The following is a 20,623-nucleotide window of genomic DNA, read 5'->3' as shown; positions in this document are numbered from 1 at the left end:
CAATACAGTTTACATCCCTGGTTATGAAACGCTGTTTTAGGCCATGTTTAAATGTGCTTTATGGTGATATTTGGATATTTGGATGGTTAAACAGTGTGATTCAAAATTGCATATACCATGATAGTAGATTATATCCATTTTACCCTCTCCTAAAGTAGCATCATATCATTTGGAATACAAGTTAACAATGTTCTGTAAGTACTGTATGAAAGACATGTATAGTGCAGTTAACAAGGGCAGAACCTTGATTATAGCTGGTTTTATAAAACCTCCTATAGGTGCAATTATAACCCAAGACTTAAATGTTATTTTACAGTTTTTTTGATGTTCACATGCACTGGCCAAATAAGTTTATTTGTAACACAGTGAGCCAGCTTGCAGTTAGTGAGCCAGCCAGTCAGTCAGCCAGTGAGTCAGTCTGGGACCTGGAACCCGAGCCAGCAGAACTATCTATAGTTTATGGAAGTGGGAGGGTGACACAACGAGGGTGAGAGACTATCGTTTTACTCTTTCCTGCTCTCTCTCAGTTCATTGAAGTTACAGTTCGTAGAGAGAAAGAGTGTTTTCATTTTCAGGAGTGTGTGGAAGTACAGAGGTGTAGGTGTACGAGAGAGAAAGTTAAGTGTGTGTGTGTGTGTGTGTGTGTGTGCGTGTGTGTGTCACAAAGTGTGAATGTGAAGATTGTAAAGTGAAAGTAGGGACACAGGTGTGTATGAGGACACAAACAATGGCCTTAACTCGCCTCTATTCTCTCCTCTTCCTCCTCTTCCTCCTCCCTCTCTGCACACTGGGACAACGCTACCGATTACATCAACAACTTCAACAAAAACAACAACATCATCCTGGCAACTACGACAGTTTCAGCCCCACCTGCCACCTAGGTGAAGAAGGGGAGTTGCAGTGTGACCAGTGCGAGCCTGGATACACAGGACCACGATGTGACAGGTAACACACACACACACAAAAAACACACACACACACACACACACTGAACATTAAAAGTTACACACTGATTAAAACACAATTATGCTTAAACTTCATGCAGTTATGTTGAATTTACTGGCGACAAGCTTCATGTAAAAGTGTCTAAAAGTTCATTATTCACTAAATGCTTCAATGTTTATCAAAACCTAGAACTGCACGTCCTTAAGTCTTGTGAGTCCAGATCTTATATTTCATGACCGAACTGCAGCATCAGAACAGAACTTTCTTTTTTTATTTTTACCTTTTTACAATTTCAAATGTGGATAGAAGCAATCATTTTGAATCATTCCTAAAAATAACTACTTGGGGAAAATTCCCAAATGACAACAGAAACTGCTGCTTATTGACCATGTGTGAGTGCTCCATGTCTCATTGTCCATCCAACTTTCTGTCCACAGCACATTTATTAGCTAAGTGACATTCTTGTTCCATTGGCTGTGAGCTTCTTTACCAGCCCAGGAGGACTAATGAGAAGTCTCTCTGGATGTCTTGTTAAAACTTGAGGCTGTGCTGCCATGTGGTGACGCGGACTGAGTAAATATAGTATTTTCACCATGCAGGCTCACTGAAACACATTTGAACCAAAACTGCCCACAGCTAAATTATAAGTTAGTATTCAGTATATTTATTATATATTATATAATATATTCCATTTTGAAAAACATAGTTCTTGTTGTAATTACTGTGCGGAAATGTTGCAGTCAAGTTAAACCTTGTAGCTCTGTCGTGTTTTGTTGAAATGTGCATGTGTGAGCTGAGGTGTGCAGTGTGAGGTCAAACGGCTTGATACGTTTTAGTAATGTGTTCTTTGTGCTTTACTGCATAAATGATTAAGTGACCTCGTACAGTTCAAATTTTTTCCGGGCGAAAGACGAATTATTTTTTTCCATTTCTGCAGTCGTATACTGTATGAAGGTCTTCTGTGTTTGTCAGAAAGGTACCAAGTATACGTACCACTGTCGCTATCGCTAAGTCATAAGCTATTCATGAAAACGATAACGTCTGGTGGAGCCGCTATAGAAACAACTCTTTATGCTGCTTTTGCATACGTGGGAGACATTTCTCTCTTCAAAGCGTTGTCTTGATTTTCCGATGGTTGGCATTGAAGGCAACATTATTCGCGTGCCAAGCACTGGATGATATTCCTTCTCCTATGATGTGTTCATCCTTGAATTTCTGTAGAATTGTGCGTCGCCTCCTGTGCACGGCGTCCGTTTTCCTCGTTGAGCGTAGAGAATGGAACTGGTTACAAGTTAAATTTCTATTTTATGGTATCTAAATTGACAATTATTATAGGAATGTTATTCTCAAGGATTAATCATTGTGCTTCAAACAGGTGTTCAGTTGCCCATTATCCAGGCCTCTGTTGTGTGTTGGCAGTTAAAAAGAGAGCTGCTGGTGGACACGGGGCTCACAGGGACCTCAGCTCGCTGCCATGCGTAGTCTACATGCCTCGCCATGCTGTCCACAGCACAAGCTCTCTGTCTGCCTTTTAGTCTTTTTATAAACATCATTTGCCAGTGGAAAACAAACTGACTCATTATGAGTCTATTTACCTTGTCTCTCACCCAACCAGCAACAATTTCACTGCTCTGACTTTCTTTCTGAAGTCCTCCCGTCTCCATCCTTGAGTGAGAATGTGTGTTCTAATGGAACCGGATGGGATAAAGCCCCGATAATGATCAGACGGCATCATCGGAGACACCTTTTTCTTAATTAAGATGGTAGTGTTTGTTTTGGGGAGATTGTGTTCCAAATGTGTATGTACGCGTCTGTGTGTGTGTGTGTATATGTGCAGGTAAATATGTCTGTGTCCTTGAATATACAGAATGCATCTGTGTGTGTGTGTGTGTGTGTGTACGTTGTTGTGGTGGTGCGTGTCTGCTGCTCAGATGCCGTATGGTGCCTCCAGTCAGTGAGAGCGGACAGCTGGTAAACAAAAAAGGAGAGGCTTGCATTGACTCAGAGCATATAGGAGCCCACATAATGTATAATAATATCTCTTATTACAAAAACAGTATTAAAGAGGTAATCAGCAGTTGGTTGCTTCTTGTTCTATTAGTCTAATTGATACCTGCTATGCACTAACTGCCATCACACTTCATTATCTACAGTGCTTTTGTTGCTGTTAATGGTAATTAATTGTAATGTGCCAATTTGTCTGTATTATGGGCTTAAACTAAATAAGATGCTCCCTTCCCTCGATGCTAATAGACTACTCACTGCAAAAGCAATTCTGCTTTTCAATTTCCTATCCATAAACAGCCCTTTAGAATTTACACGTAAGCTAAAACATTTACAGTTGCAAGCAGTTCTTTAGTGACATCAAGGGTTTGCCAGTATATCCAGATGTAATTCAGATTAGTGTGATCATGTGAGTTTTTGGTGACTCGTGATCACACGAGGCCCTCCATTAATCAATCTTTCATCTAGAAGAGACCAGTAAGCTTTGGGGATGGTTGTGATTATTTTTAATGTTATTATGTGTGATCATATTAACGTCACCAACCTTTAAAATTACCGTCATGTTCGATCAAGCCTGAGTGATCGGGCACCCCTTCGGTAATGAGATCTTCTTTCAAGGCAGGTGGGAGGGAGGTTTAGCCAACTGTAGGTTGTTTTTATTAAATGTACACACATTAAACACATTAGTGGTCATTGCAGACACATCCGGCCGAGATCTGTGCTCTACTGAGTGCACCTTTAGTTCTGTTAGAGAAGGTTACAGTTACAATCTGGAAGATCTTAGGTCTTAGGTGATCGTATGGTGATAAGCGGTAATTGCAGGTGTGTTTTTGATCTCACATCCCAGAGATCTAAACAGTGTAATTTCAGCTAATGTCACCACCGACACTCGGTTCGTAATACTGCACACGACAGGGCTTTCATCAATGGGTCATACGCTTAATCAGCATTGTGTTGCCTCGCTCGGCGTTAGATAGTGACTTAACAGACATTATTTAAATGAAACTCTTTGAGTTTATTACTTTAAGGACTTCAATATAGAGAGAAAGGGAGAGACAGAAATTAGAAATGGCCGTTATAGCTCCACTAACTGACTGAATGCAGCAAGTCACGCTTGTACTTTGAATGTATTGAGATTTAAAGCTGCATGATGGAACTTTGTGCTTTGGCAGCCTCAAGTGGCAGCAATGTTGACTATTGGAGTTATTCATACTGAAACAAAAACAAGACATTATTTGATCTCATTTCCCTGCTGTAATGCACATACATTTAAAAGTAAATTGCGAAATAACATCAAGATGTTTATTTATATGAAAGTCCCATTTTACCTTCTAAAAATGACTTGCCCCAATTTCTGCTTTTGAACAGGAAATATACAGTAGCACTCAGAGAGAGCAAGTCGGTCTTAAAATGCTTTGAAGGTTATTAAAAAAACAATGTACGAGGGAGGAGCAGAGCCTGTCTTCCCCTGGCACCAACTCCCCATTAATAGCACTAAAAATAACAGAAGATATCTTTTAGGATCCCAACCCTTCTCTTCCCCCCCATAACTCTACCAGTTGTGCTCACCGTCCGTTTCCTGTACACTCTGAAGACTTTGACCAGGTGTCCGGACCCCCCCCCCAATATATCTCCCTCAAACATTCGAGACTCTCAACTAAAAATACCTTCACTTCCTCCTCTTCAAGCCTAAGTGACTACACACACACACACACACACACACACACACACACACACACACACACACACACACACACACACACACACACACACACACACACACACACACACACACACAATATGTAAAGGAATAGAATAGACTAGAAGCATGAAATAGTGAATGAATCTTGCAAATATAACTAAACCCACACTTCTCACTCCTCTCATGAAGTGAGCTTGCTGCCAGTATGATTCTCCACTTGTCTAGAAGAATGTACTTGTAGTGCTACACACACACACACACTAATGTAGATACACACACTCACACTTCAGCAACATGCACACACACACACACACAGAAGCTAATAAACCAGTTCTATTGAGTACCAGTGAGGGTCAGTGGTAATAATGGCTGGCTGCTCTTGACTCTTTCTCTCTCTCTCTCTCTCTCTCTCTCCTTTCTTTCCCTCCACTCTAAATTCAATTCTCTTTTCAATGTGAAGACCTTTCCCCCTCTCCCTCCTCTCCTCTATTCGCTCTCTCTCTCGCCTCTTTCATCTCAATTCCCTTTTTAGCCTGTAGAGCTTTATTTCAGCTTAGTCCTGTTTTATTTGGTTTCAGTGGCTCTTGACACGGCGCAGCACTTTCAGGTTAATGTAATTCGCAGCATCCAGACTTCCTCTTATTATTAATCAAACAAAAGAGGCTGAAAAGCAGAAATGAAACTCTTGGAATGGCATAACAGTTCACACATGTACGAGTCCCTGTCCTTGCTCAAGGGTGTGAACAATGATTTTACATTTTTCGGTATGTTTTTCACTTATTTTTTCAACAACATTACATATTTAAAAAAAAATCCACATCATCTTTTCCTTTCACTGACAACACAAATCTACATTTCTCGAGGTAAGAAGTAGTATGAACAAATAACAATAAGACATGTATAGCATTGCATCATATTAGCACGAGTAGTATTTCAGTTTCTTGCATTCAAATTGTAGTTAAGTTCAGGAAATATTTTTTCTGGGAAAAAACCTGGACATGCTCAAATAAACCGTTTTGGAACTAACTGCCTGAAGACATTAAATATCTATCTTTTTTAAAAGCTTATTTTTCTAAACTTTCATTTCCTATTTGTTGATGTTTGGTTTGGCTCTGTTGCCCTGCAGCTCTCTGTATGTATATCTTTGAGTTAATGTCTGTCTGTTTGTGTGTGTGTGTGTGTGTGTGTGTGTGTGTGTGTGTGTGTGTATGTGATGTGAGTGCGTGTTTAATATGAATTATACAACAGCCTTGAGCGGAGCAGTCTCACTGGTCAAAGACACACCCGTGACAATGCTGATGATTCCCGTGGACTGCGCTAGATGAGCTTTATTGCTTGTTTATTTTGTGATTGCATATTGGTTGCCAGCTCTTGTGGCATGAGACCGGCTGTAATTAGTGATCTTGTATTTGGGGATCAGTATGTTCTTGTCATACAAGCTGCAAACACACTACAATATTGTGATAATATTTACCTGCTGGAATCTGAGAGTTGTTAGATACAAAAGAAAGAAGACAAAGAATTTTCTTGCAGACCTGAAAGCTGAAAAGTATTTTCAAGTATTATTTGCTACATGAAAGCAGAGCAAAACTGTATTTTCAATAGATATTACAGAACTACCCACTCTTTCAAGAAGACCCGATGCAGTATTATCCCAACCCAAAACATGTATTCCGAGGACAGGAATAAAAGGATCTTCTTCCTACGACTTGAAAGCACACCAGATGGGATGGTGATCAAATGTTGAGGGGCTTTAAAGGCACTGCGTGATTTTAGCGTCTTTCAGATTATACTGATGGCACAAGTTTGTAGAAAAAGGAGAAACTTGGAGGAAGTTTTGTGCAGTAACAGTCCAAGCCCAGTCATTCTTAATGTGGCAGATTTGTGTCTTTTTGTTACGTTCCGACTGCAAGCCTGAATGGATTTTTTTTGTTTGGCTGTTCACATTATTCTTTTTTTAATTTGGCCAATATCAGATTAATGTGTGAACTGGTCACGGCCCTGTAGCCCCAAATACTAACCCTCTGCTGACTACCTCCATTGAAAAGATCAGATTCCATGTGATTTGTGCTGTTCTCACTGTCATGGGGGGGGGAAAAACCCTGATCTGAGTCACATATGCACAAAAAAAAAATGTATTTGGGCCACTTTTGCCTGGAGTGTGAACGTATGATGCTACTACTTCAACAAAGTCAGAAATCAGAAAACCCGGCATAGACCTTTATATGGCATGCGGCTGTCTGTGTTGATCTGCTTCTGCAATTTGTGATGCCAAATAAAAACAAGAACCATCGAAATATTCCAATATTCCTTCTTTTATTCACAGTTGAACACGTTCCAGGCAGCAGATCACATTTACAGTACATCCAATGTGAAACAGCATCATCACTCTGCTTCTGTGTCTCTCCGCTGCCCCCTAGATGTTCCAACGGGTACCACGGCCAGCCCGCCGTGCCGGGGGGATCCTGCCAGCCCTGTGATTGCAATGGCAACCTGGACCTCTCCATACCGCGCAGCTGCGATCCAATCACGGGCCAGTGTCTGCGCTGTCGTCAAGGTTACGGCAGCGCGTCTTGCGACAGTTGCGCGGACGGTTACTACGGAGATGCCATCGTCGCAAAAAACTGCCAGCGTGAGTAAACTGACCAACAACGAGCATCATGTCGTACATCTGCCAGCAGCTCTTTTAGTCCCGAAAGGTAAAATGTAAACGTGAGGAATAAAATACTTGAGTTTAGTGTTTATATTAGTATAGTACATTTAAGATGTATTGTTAAAGTGCCACTATGAAGCGCCTGGTAAAAGAAACAACACATTCATTCTTTGACAAATTCAAAGCTGGCCTCATAAGCAGCAGAGCACACTCGCGCTCAATTCAATACATACAAAGAGTCTGCTGCTACAGCCTCACTTGTTCTGGTATGACCAGTAGCTTATGGTGGCTAATGTTAACAGAAGGTTGGCCTGCTTTTATTACATATATCTGTCGTTATCTAGTTACTTCACTGACTTTATTACTCTTTGCCGCTTGTGCAATTGTTTCCCTGCGTTTAGCGTTATTCTGTAATCGCCCCTTGTTTGTCCACAGAGGCAGCTGTTCAGCTAAAGCCACACAGGCTCGCTTTAAAGCCCAGTGTGATGGAGCCTTATTGTATATTCCAAAAATATATACGTAGTTTTCACTCTATTAGGTTTTGGTATCACTGTCATGATGTTATTTAAGGTGATTATAGGACACATCAGAAATTGTACAGTATCAACTTCCTAACTGTAAAGCCCGTATTTGTAAGATTGTATATGTATTGAACAACTTTGGCAACTCGTAAAGACACTGCACGCCATCCCCACAGGCCAACCCTGGCACACTGAGAATGAATTGGGTAAAACTAACATATTGATTGATTTGTCTTGAGATATTTAATGAACAAGTGATGCTATAATCAGATAAAAAAACAATCCTAATCCTTGGAACTTTAGGAGGGAAAAGCCAATATGTAGTCTCAGCAGGGGCGTTAAACTGAACAGTTGTATTTCCTCTATGAAACTCAATTTTAACTAAATGATACCTTTTAATCCTTTTACTAAAACACTGAGTAGATACACCATCTGGAGTGTGTGAAGTGTGTGAAGTGTGTGTGTCATGGTGTGTCTGTGTGTGTGTGTGAGTGTGAGACTGCATCGGCAAGCAGCTGTGCCAGTAGGAGGTGTGATGTCGGAGCGGCCCACTGACTGCCAGCTGTGTTTAAGAGTGAGAATAAAAAAACTATACCTGTAAAAAGTAAAATAAAAGAGAGACTGAACAAGAGAGGAGGAGAGAGAGACACGGCAGCGAATACAGGCGTACAGATGGCTCTTGTTTATTGGAGATCTTCATTTAAACCTGTGCTGTTGACGAAGACGGTGGCGCAGGCAGCGAGACAGACAGGAAGACATAGATTAACAGCGAGACGCCTCATTAAGAGAGAGACGGGCAAGGCCGATAAATAGACGGATAAAATAGCTCGGACAAGCACAGAAGCAGGTAGACAGCCTGACGGGGGGTATTAATGTGTATTTGATAGTTCATTGTTCTGGAGTTGTTTCCCCTCTCCAACCAGCTAAATGGTTATTGATTAACCAGCCTGATCTATTGCTCTCCTATAGTGCCGATCGGCTGCTCGTGTCTTGGAGTTGGAGGGGTTGTTATTGATCGTGTACGAATGACCACCAGGAATTATTAAAACACAACTCTCTCTATCTGTCTCTCCTTCTGTTTGCCTCGCTCTCCCCATCTCTGCCAGTCTTAATGAATTTTATTGAGTGGAGCAGGAGAGTTCATGCCGAGTCCATTTGTGCATTATTACACTGTAGAAATCCTTTACTTTTTCTTTTGATGTCAGAGTTCCCATCTGTGGGCATTTTTGCTGCAGCCATGTTGTGTTGCTGTCTAATAGTGGTTCAGTTTAATTCAGTCGGGGGTTTGGAAATGATTTTGATTTTACAGGGAAACTTGACCACAAAGCAGTTTGTTTGAGAAAATGACCATTTCTCACATGGGGAAAAAGTCGCAAGTTGTTTCAAAGATGTGTGAATTGCTCTCTCACGCATTTGTTTAATCACCGGCACAAAGTAGATATGTTGTAATTCAATAATGTAATTATGCTTTCTGTGTGTCTGACCCTTAAATGAATGTTTCATAGATACTTTGTGCAGTAGATCAATAAACTCTTAAGGGGAACTTTGAGAAACCTCACAATCCTAACTTTACTTGTAATGGACTGGTTGGTGCAGTCTTCTGTGCTGAGGCTCTCGCCTTTTATTGGACTGATACAGTAGGCCCCAAAAATTTGTGGCACAATTAATTAAAAGCCTGGACACAAGAGAAGAGTCTGAACCAACAGAATTCACGAGAAATCACAAAGCAAGGCAGCTTTTAATGAGTCCGAAACAATTACAGCCTCTTTTTTTTATGGCTGTGTGAGTGTCATTTACGGCACACATTCATCTTTTTATGAACACACTTTATACTTTACATACATACTTTATGATCATCGACTTTTCTTGTCATTGCTGACATTTAACAAAAAGTTCAGTGGGAGGAAACACAAAGTTCATGAAGACAAAGTACATTTTTCTAAATGTAAATTCCTTGATATTCTAATGCATGTAGAGAGAGCTGAAAACTAGATGTAATTATTGAACATACTGTACCTCAGTATTTTACATGGTCTGATTTAATGACAAAAAACAAGGAAACCCAACCTGAAGGAATTGACTGTTAAAGGAATACTTTACCCACAAAATGGCCATTTCTGTATTAATTGCTCACCCTGTATTACCTTGAATTATTGACAAGGATAAAATTGAAGTATAGTTTAAGTTTCAGACTTTTGTTCTGCAAGTTCTCACATCAAGTCAACGTTCCGTCTCATCAGCATGCTTTTAACACACATTTCCCTCTATGTTGATTTATAGCTCTGACTCAATTTGCTGACTACCAAATAGACGATATGTAGTACCTGGACTTCTCACCAACACAAATTGTGGATTGTTCGGTAACAGAACATAACGTATTTCAAGTTGCCACAAATTATTACCTTCGCCATCAAGGCCAGCACTGAAAATACACACAAAAAAACCATAACAAAAAGCAACATTTCATCCCACAACAAGGCTTGCATTGTAACGACTGACAGAACGGAGTCCAGATGGTCCCCGAGGGGTGAAGCTAGGGGGCTGAGAGACTGTGTGTGAATGTGTGAGTGTGTTTGTATGCGTGTGTGTGTGTGTGTGTGTGTGAGTGTGAGAAACAGAGACGGACGTAAATTTGCATGTTTTCTTGTATGTTTAATCAGGCGTGTGTGTGTTTGTACGTCTGCATGTGTGTGGTTGAGTAGGTGCGGGGGGGGGCATGCATGCCTCTCCGCATTCGTGTGTGAAGCAGAAATCCATGTATGTGTTACAGTATGTGTGTTTCTGCATATTTGTGTGTGATCGTGTGTGTGGACATCTGTTGTACCCCTCTCTCTCTCTCTCTCTCTCTCTCTCTCACTCTCTCACTTTCCCATCCCACACTCAGGTCTGTCCTTCTGTCTCTTTTACATCTAACAGTAGAGGCAGGAGGTAAAAGCAGGCGACTACGCACGTGTCTATGCGATGTGATGTGTGCTACTAATGTCTTCAGAAAGGTGTATGTGTTTTTCCTTTTTTGCGTATACAGTATGTGTGTATGCATGTGTGCTTCTGACAGCCCATCCACCAGATGGGAGCTGTGATGTTCCAGCTTCTAATTGTATATCTAAGGGTCTGATTGGCGTGTGTGGGAGTGTCTTTTTTTTTCCACCCCTTCCCGTAGGATTTAAACAACTTTAATAAAGTTGCAGTATCTCGGAAAGAGAAAGAGAGAGAGAGAGAGAGAGAGAGAGAGGGATTTGAAAGGTCGTATGTGGGAATAAGTATTGATATTTCTGTAAATAACCCATTCAGGAAGCATAAAAACTGCACACACACGACAAAGGCCATGAATTCAATGCCAGAGAAAGACGACACGAGGCAGCGATGAGAATCTTGATGTGATTTATGAAGTTACTGTGAATGTACTGGTATTACAAAAGGCAATGAAATCCTCCAAAAATTCCCCAAAAACTGGTTTAAGGTTAGTGTCAGTCTTGTATACCGTGTCTTTTTAGTTTTTATTTATTTATTTTATGATTCGCACATTTGATTTGGCATTAGTTTTATGCCGGATGCCCTTTCTGACGCACACACCCCATTCACATTTTAATCTCAGGCTATTATGCGGGTGTTTTTTAGCCATTATTATTGACCGTTGAGATGGCAGGAAATGAGCTCGCGCTACTGAACACAGTTCACAGTTGAAACTCTTCCCTTTATGGTTGACACCATGCATCAGGAGTGCCTGTTATATTTTTAATTACACTCAGATTCCAGCAGTAGTTTTCTCCGTTGTTATTGTATTGGATCTTCATCTTTGCACTTTGGGGCCCTAAACTGTTTTGAAATGTTGAAAGTTATTAACCAAAGCGTGGATCCACACATCGGTGAACATTTAATACCTAAATATCTGGATGATATCTAGCTGATTGTTGTTGCTGAATTGGTGTTGTAAATCATGATGTTCATTTGGTAACCGCATTCTGCATCCAGGAAGATTTATTTCACTTCGTTTTAAGCTGAACTGCTGAACTCTTTTTTTATAAATCCGACAACATTTTAGAAGATTTGGCTGGCATATTGTGGCTGAAGGAGCAGTGCGTGAATGTCTGCGCCCAGTGTTTTCTTCTCCTTAGCAGCAGTCAAGAGGCCTTTTTAGACTTCACATTTCAAAGCCCTAAGCAGTATTTGAGTGGCTTCTAAATTGAAGACAAATTAAACTAAAAAAATTCAGTCAAGTCATCTTTTATGTTCTCTATTGTTGTCAGTTTTGGGGGGTCAGGGTTAGGGTTATTTGGGATAATTGTGTCTTTGTCTGGAGGGAGGACTTGCTTGCTCTGCTTTTTGTTGTTCCTGTTTACACCTGTGCATACTGGACACCGGCTTTTCTTCACAGCAAAAAGGGCAAATCTACATTCTCAAATAAATGAAAATGTGTTTTTGTCCTCTGTTGCAGCTTTGCCTTTTCATTAAGGCTCAAACTTCTGGCCAAACTAAATCAGCTGCCAGACTGATCTATTTGGGGAAGAGATGATTTTCTCTAAAGTGCATTCAGAAGGATATTAAAATGCATATCGACAGCTAATCCTGAAGAAGACCTTAAGCAGGATCGGAGCTTATCCAGTCGAGTAGTGTGAAGTAAATTCACTCCCCGACTTGTGTAATTGTTAAACCAATATCTTTTATTATATGTACTCATGTAGAAAATGCCATTAAGAAGTGATAATTGATGAAATATGCTCTCTCCTTTCCTCTCCTCTCCTGCAGCCTGTCAGTGCCATACTAATGGGTCTGTATCTGAGGTCTGCAACAAGGAGACTGGACGCTGCCAGTGCAGAAAAAATGTGGTTGGACGACAGTGTGACGAGTGCATAGTAAGTATTTTGACAGTTGCCAATAATCTTTACAGATATTGCAAATGTGTGTTGGCGCCATTCCAGTCATCTTTCCCTGGTGGCACTACGTCTACCCTTTCTTCTTCTTCTTGTGATCTTGCAATAGCAATCTGTACATTATGAACTACCTGTGGTCTCCAGTTACATCTATTGTGACAATGTATTGGTATTACACGTTTTACATTTACACAATTCTTGTCATTATTTTATATCAGATGTGTTTTTTAGTGAAACAGAAATGTGTTACCAGGTAGGTCAGGCGGATTTATGATCCTTCTATTTGTATTTCACTACTAGTAATTACTGTTGTACTATTAGTGAGGTGATATAAGGAATTAAAGGAATAAAGACACCTTTTGAGTCCTTGTTACTCATCAGTATTCTCCAGAAATCAATTTGTAATGTATATATCTTTTTATATTCTTTCAGTTTTTGCTGTGTCAGCTATCAGGTTGTGATAGGCAAAGCCACACATGTATAGTTTCTTTAGGACAAAGAAGATGCAGCATTCTTATTATTACTAATCATTTCACACAAAAGGGTTATTGTTTAAAATGTAAATGTGTCGTTAAAGCTCATCTATAGTCAAGTGCTCTTTTCTGGTGTAGCTTTTGGGTTCCTTTGTTATCAACATAACTATAGTTGTAATACTAATACAATGATTTTGATGATGGTAAATAAGCATTTCTATCTCCGCAAAAGTGACATGTTTTTCTTCTTTTGATGTTTTTCACTTGTTGTACTTTTAAGTTTGATGTTTTCGTTTGTCCTGCTCACTCATTCTCATTGGTCCCCCTCCACTCCTCTGCGTTGTGATTGGTCCAGCCTAACTGCTGGTGGGATGCTGAGCGTCAGGATTGTATTCCCTGTCGCTGCAGCCCTCACGGCTCTATGTCTCAGCGCTGTGACATCGAGGGCCGCTGCATCTGTCGCCCCGGCTTTGTGGGCCAACGCTGCGACCTGCGTCGCCAAAGTTACGAGAGGCGGGAGACCCGGAGGCCTGTGGAGCGGGTTCCCATAGAAGTCGTGCAGCAGAGATGGGGGGGGTCCTCCCGCACGGGGGGTTGTCCCAGGGGGGCATACAGGCCTAAGACAGGGGTAACGCACACTGCATGGTGTGTTTTAAAGTAGCATGGGTGTGTTCACTTGGTATGCAAAGAAATGCCAGATATTTGTGTTGCTGAAGAACATGTGTATCAAGGATTAAACTTGTGTTTTTGGATGTGATGGTTTGAGGCCCACATTTTTTAAAATATTGCACGAAAAGGGAGGTGTGTATCACATGTGTTCTACACAGCAGTTTCAATGTTTTTTTCTGACTTTGCAGCGTAGGCATGCATCCGCAAACGTACACGTAATCAGCAATTATCGACACATTTTGATATAATTGTGCCAGTGAGACGTCATTATGAAAAATGTCACCTCTGAAAGTAACTCAAGATGTTTGTTATTGCTAAATTGTTGTTGAAAATCATCTAAATCATGATGTTTATGATTTTTATCCACATTCTGCATTCAAAAGCGTTGAAGCGCCTGTCTTGGCTGGCATATTGTAGCTTAATGGGCAGTGATGAACCAACACGCATGACGTTGTGTTTTCTTTTCCTTAGCAAAGATCTTTCAAAGCCCCGATGCATATTTAAGTTGTCTTCTAAAAATTCAGTCCAGTCATCTTTCATGTTGTCTCCTTATCCCAGAATAGTAACCTTGAGAAGATTGAAAATCCCAAATATTTGATCTTTATTCCCTCATTTCTTCCCCTCCTGTTTTTCATTTAATCTTCAGGAACAAGTATTGCATCTCATGTCATTGTAACCCCCTTGTTTCTAAATTGCTTGAGTGTGTCTGCAACTTGTCTTACCTTAAATCCACCACCTATTCTCAACTCCATTTACAACGCCTTTGTCCTTTTCTGTATTCCTCCAGGCCCAGACCCACGGCATTAGCACAGGTGGAGTGTGTGTCCCGTGCCACTGTAACTCATTTGGTTCCAAGTCGTTTGACTGTGATGAAACCGGTCAGTGTCGGTGTCAGCCGGGCGTCAGCGGACCCAAATGTGACCGGTGCTCACGAGGATTCTTCAACTTCCAGGAGGGCGGCTGCACACGTAAGCATAGACAATGATGTAGACGGGAATGTTTCTTTACAAAGTTGACTAAACCTGACATCAGCCCACAGAGCAAAAGTACATGTGCAACTCAATCCACTGGAAACCCTGACAAAGCATTTACATGTGTCCTGTGTTTATCCTGTAATTTATAATGAAAGTATTTTCAGCAATCACAAAATGCTGGCCTAATTAAACTGCTGTTCTGCTCTTCTTTCTTTTTAATATAAAGTTTACACAAATTGTCTGCAGTGCAATTCCATTAAAAAAAGGTGTATTATGTAATTTCAAAAATGCATGTGCAGTCCTTCACACCATAGTGATTTGTATGCCCACAAGCAGACCAAAGCTAAAAATCCTTCACACAAAACATCAGAGAAAAATATGACAAAAATGGTATGAATGTGAGCCGTTGGCTTTAGAGAAATGAGTGCTGCTTTGTATTCATAAATACAATACTTTGTCAGTGCAGGCTCCTTTTTTTCCTCTTCCAGGTTCACATGGACATAATAAAGTTGATATCTATGCTGTACAGCAAATCATTTATAGTTTGAAATGTCATCAGTTTCCCGCATAAACCACAAACTTTCTGTCTTATGAAAGTCAGACTTATGAAGACCTCATGATTTCATTGCTATTGATTATCATGTATTTTTGACATCACACAATGTTTTATAAATTGTTCTGCAGTTTTCCCCAGGGATATGAAACATGCGTCTTAGCAAAGGCTATAGCTACATAAACAAAGCACCCATCCATACATGGATTTATATATTTAGATGATGGAAGGAATAAATGAAAGGCTGAAGGAAATTGGGAAGCAATAAAGAGCAGTCAAATTAGAGAATCAAGGCCAAGAACTGTCTCTGACTACCTTCCTTCATACAAATTAGATTTAATAACCTTTAGTAATCTTTAGTTTACTGCAACAAGGCATTTTGGAAATAGATTTACATTTATTGAAATTGTGTTAACACTTTCTTTGAATAATTTCCATCATGTCATGATCAGTGCTGGATGTAAAACTACAGAGGTTCCAGCTAATTCAATTGCCACAGTTTTACTGCAAACCCCGTTATTCAAAGTTAAATCAGCATGGATTTAACACCAAAACACATGACTCATACTGACACCTTAAATTAAAGGTCAAGGTTTGCCCAAATTGTACAGCATGTCTCTGATTCAAACTTACTGCATGCTGGTATTGGATGTGTTTGCTGGTTTTCTTGCAAATGTGTGAAAAAACTCTGTGTACTACAGTAAGAGGCTGTACTCTAAGATGACAGTGGCAGCTGTTGTGCAAAAGTTACATAAGATAACTTTAAAGTGTAACTTCACCTCCAGGTCTGACCTTAAAAACACCCACTGCATAATTTAAAAAAAGGAAAAGTGGGCTGGGATATGAAACCACGCCCACTTCCATTTAACGACGGCCTTGAAACAGCGTCAACAAAAAAGATGGCTACAGTAGTAGCGACATGGCATGGGGCACTGACTTTGATGGAATTACTGTTTATCAGACCACAAATGAGACACGAATTACGCTCCAGGGTCCCTCCGCCTCACTCCCCACTGCTGCGAGACCAACGTTATTTTTGCTGGGAAAAGAGTGGGCGCCAGCTTCGGAGAGAGACCGCCACAGCTGTAGCAACTCAAGCGGCGCCGTTGGCTCTCCTCCCGGCAGTAGTCTCCTAGCGGTGGTTAGCAGGACCCAGCGGAGGACCACCAGCCCCCTAATTTTCTGTAAAAATGAGCCATGAAATCATGGTGGAATTAGCAAGCTAACGTTAGCTAGCTACCTAGCCAGCCACTGAATAAGAAAACTAAACAACTCAATGCTTCATCTACTACACACTCTTGTCACAGCATAGGAAAGCGTATTGGTGTATATCCAGATATTCGTGCATTAATACTTATTCAAGACATTTTGTAATGTTCTGACAGCTTAATTTCCCAAAAAAGTGTACATCTGAAAGCAAGTAACTATTAGCTGTTCGTTGCCAGAGCTAAGAATTGTCATTATAGTTGCCTGAGGGTGTTACCTCATCTGAAAATACTTACGTTATTTTTAAATGTCTATTATTGTAAGGGAATATGTTCACATTTTAAAATCCAACGCCCTTCAAACTTGACACCGCAGGCAGCAGGTGCAGTAAACTTGTGCTGCCTATATTATTAAGCATCCATGCACCCAAAGTAGGACTATGAATAGCTTTTTCCACATATCACCTTGTGCAATTTATTACAGCCAAGAATAACAATAATAAGTCATGCATCAGGAAGACAAGATAGGACTGGAAATGATTTGCTTTGATTCATCTTAAAATCACTACCACAGTGCAGCGGTTAGGTTACAGTAATAATATGTTGACTTGTGCTTAATGTTCCAGGTAGTTTACTGCAGGCAAGTCAGAATGCAAATGTCCACAATGTCCATGTGGTTTTCATAAATGAAATTACAGAAAATGACTAGCTGATGACACCTTACTTTCATGAACAATTTACATGAATTAATCTGGTGCAATTCCATTACATTTCAGGAAAGCTCACATCATTAAGTTGATTTCCTGTGAAGATGACTTCACCTTTCACGAGCGTTAACATTTCAATTCGACTATTGTACTGACCTAGAAAGAGAGTCCTCTGGCATTGGAAACTGTGTTTTCTGGGTAGTGGTGGTGAACGAGTAAGTTATTTGGTAGCTTAATATGTTGAAATTAGCATTCACCTCCGTATCAATCGAAAGAATTCTTCACTTCTTCTCTTTTCACTTCTACTTTTTGTTGAAGTTGAAACAAAGATGAACTGAAGAACTGAGTCCGTTAGCCAGCATGTCAGGTTTTGAAAGAAAAAAAAAACGGTGTTGTTGTAACTAAAAGTAAAAAGTCACTGGAAAAAATAGCTTTATTTGTCTGCCGCATTTAAAGCATACTTTCTCTCCTGTTTTACAGCCTGTCAGTGCAGTCATGTGGGGAATAACTGCGATTCTAACACAGGACAGTGTATCTGTCCTCCAAACACTATTGGTGAGAGGTGCGACTACTGTGCTCCCAACCACTGGGGCCATGATATCGTAACTGGATGCAAGGTAGGCTGAAAACTGGATTCACAAAGAGCTGTTAGTTGGTAACATTTGTGTAACCTACAGTTCATGTGGTAACACATAGATTGGCTTACAGTAGCAACCCCACTGGAAGGATGTGTGTATATATATCTTACTCTTATTATCATAGTGCTTGTTTACACAGCTTTCTATCTGTATTTCCTGCTCTACCATTCCCATGCCTCTCTGTTTTGTAACACAACTTTGCTCAAAGTGTTTGAGAAGTAGTTGTTCCGATCTAAAACCATCTCTGCAAAGGGCCGCCAGGCAGCAGAAACGGTAAACTATAAGAAGTAGCAATAGACTATTGGCAATTAGAGTTAGTCCCGGTGTAACGGCAGATGGATACAGAAGCGTTCATCAGGACAACAAAGAGGGAAACAGCTGATCTTGGTTCCTAACAAACATAGAAAGGTGCCAAAGACAACAAAACAAAATAAAACACAGCAAAGCAGAAAGGAACAACAGAACTTCATCAGTGTGAAACATTTAACTTGCTTGAGATTACATAGAAATCATTTTTAACACCATATCGAACAGCAATAAATAAAATGTCTTGTCAATTAGTCTTGTGTGTAGCACGCTGGTGTAGCCTTGTAAACTGTAAACTATGAGCAGAGTTAACTCAGCACTGAAGTTCTTAATTCAACCACACTTGTTTCGCTAGATAGATATTTGCAGCTTTTTAGTTTCCCTCATTGTTTGAGACATTTGCCAATTGTAATAACGTCCAATGTTGTTTAGCCATTGTTTTTAGTAGGAACGATATGCTACCACTGCATTGCTGTTAGAAGTGATCTCTCTCACTCCAGTTACGCATCCTGTACATGTAGCTTCCCATGTTCAATATGTGGACACAGCTATCCTGATTCAAAACTCAATTAAGATCTCTGAGCTTCAGGCATGCAAACAGATCTTTTACCTCCATAGAAGTCAAATAAAACTCTACACCTATATGACAATATGCTGTTGTACGTCTTTGAAACTCTTTAGGTTAACTGTCTGAACCAAGACGAATGTTTGCATTGTACTTGATGAAGAAAAAAAAGGTTTCTGTTGATGTCTGAACAAAGCTCAGTTTAAATCATTAAGACTAATGAGAGCTCCAGAAATAACCTGTGTCTTTGTCTTTGTGTTTGTGTGTGTAGGCGTGTGGTTGCAGTGTGATCGGCTCGGTGACCCAGCAGTGTAACGTCAACACAGGCTGCTGCATGTGTCGCGAATCCTTCAGAGGAGAGAAGTGCAACGAATGTCAAATTGGATACAGAGACTTTCCTCAGGTGAACGATCTGAATGACTTTAGCACTGCTAGTATTCCTACGATCACTGGAGGGAATCTCTGATGGGATTCGATCATTGGGGGTTGATAGTCTGTGCGACTCGACTAGGACAAGGGAGAGAAATTAGACATGACAGTGCTGTTATTATGGATTTTATGAGCATGAAAAGCCTCAATAAACGGATGTATTCCATGCCTGATTGGTGAAGCCGAATGGTGTCATCACACCACTGGTTTTATTTAGCACTGAAGTCATCTTTACTACAGAGACAAACTTTTCTGCAGAGCTGCAGCTTATAATTCCTCCACAACTTGAAACGACGACTAGCGTGCTATACAAATCATATACTGCCAGATATTGGCTTCATGTCTAATTCAACATCACATGAGAATGGAAAAACTCAAAATAGGTTCTGGTTTAACACAAAAAAAACGGATCACCTAAAAAGACACCATGTTAGTCAAAACTTCATTTCATTTGATATAACTGCCACATTTTCAATTTCATTCGAGTCTTAGTTTGAAGGTCTTTTATTTGACTTCAAAAGGGTTATTCATACAATCACAATGGAATTTTATATTTGGTATTTGCTTCATTGTGCAGCTGTATTCAAGGTTAAAGACTTGTCAATAGTTTTTACACTTTTGTGGAACTCGGTAGCTTCAGTCACATGGGGAAAATAACTGGACAAGTCTGTGTTTGTCTGAACTTCAGTGATGTTTCGACTGACATGGGAGTGAGAAGATGATGCCAACACTTTTATTTTGGAGTGAAGTTTAATGGTTTTGGTGAAGCATAAAGCTGAGACACACTCTGGTAGCTTCGCTCTCAGCCTGTTGTATAGTTGATAACAGAAGCTTGGCCTTGTCTGCATTCACGTTTCCCACAGTGCACCCAGTGCGAGTGTAACGTCTCGGGATCGGACAGCCAGACCTGCGACCTGGAGAGACAAGTGTGTGCCTGCGCCGATCGAACTGGAAAGTGTAACTGCAAGGTACAGTCACAAAAATACATGCTTTGACCCGGTCTTCCCACATGATGTTAAAGACACTTTATTTTTTCACTTTTCTGTCTTCCAGTAGTAGTTTAAATGGGACATATAATGAAAAACTCACTTTTTCTGTGCTTGTTTACATACATTTGGGTGTGATGAGTTCTTACAGACCCACAAACTGTGAGGCAATCCAGTCAGTTCTTTGTGGGCTGCCTAGATCAGAAAATGTGTGATTCAACAAACCTTTCAGATTCGGCTCCCCTTCTTATGTCGCATGCAGGCACATTAGAATACAACAATCCTGTGTCCACCGACGGCTTGAGAACTACCCATTGCAAGGGTGCACAATTTCTTTCTCTCAGGCCAAGAGCTGAGCAGACTGGGCTCCTTTCTTAAAGAGACAGGCGCTAAAACGGAGCGTTTTAGACAGAGAGTGAACA

The 20,623-nt window shown here is 40.5% G+C and overlaps 1 protein-coding gene across 1 annotated transcript in view; it reads left to right on the top strand.

Annotated features, from left to right (window-relative positions):
• lama2 (laminin, alpha 2) overlaps nucleotides 1-20,623 on the top strand; it is a gene marked incomplete at its 5' end in the record, with an annotated part of 161,827 nt that overhangs the window by 73,361 nt on the left and 67,843 nt on the right. Inside the window, 8 exons of the mRNA XM_079180677.1 lie at nucleotides 859-945; nucleotides 7,072-7,283; nucleotides 12,572-12,678; nucleotides 13,525-13,797; nucleotides 14,626-14,806; nucleotides 17,758-17,894; nucleotides 19,058-19,189; nucleotides 20,079-20,183. Coding sequence (XP_079036803.1) covers nucleotides 859-945; nucleotides 7,072-7,283; nucleotides 12,572-12,678; nucleotides 13,525-13,797; nucleotides 14,626-14,806; nucleotides 17,758-17,894; nucleotides 19,058-19,189; nucleotides 20,079-20,183 — 1,234 coding nt within the window. The remainder of the gene's footprint in view (nucleotides 1-858; nucleotides 946-7,071; nucleotides 7,284-12,571; nucleotides 12,679-13,524; nucleotides 13,798-14,625; nucleotides 14,807-17,757; nucleotides 17,895-19,057; nucleotides 19,190-20,078; nucleotides 20,184-20,623) is intronic.

This window comes from Pholis gunnellus, assembly GCF_910591455.1.
Source record: "Pholis gunnellus genome assembly, chromosome: 19".
Taxonomy (NCBI): domain Eukaryota; kingdom Metazoa; phylum Chordata; class Actinopteri; order Perciformes; family Pholidae; genus Pholis; species Pholis gunnellus.
Note: the sequence above shows the minus strand (reverse complement) of the source record. Positions and strands in the feature narration are given on the sequence as shown.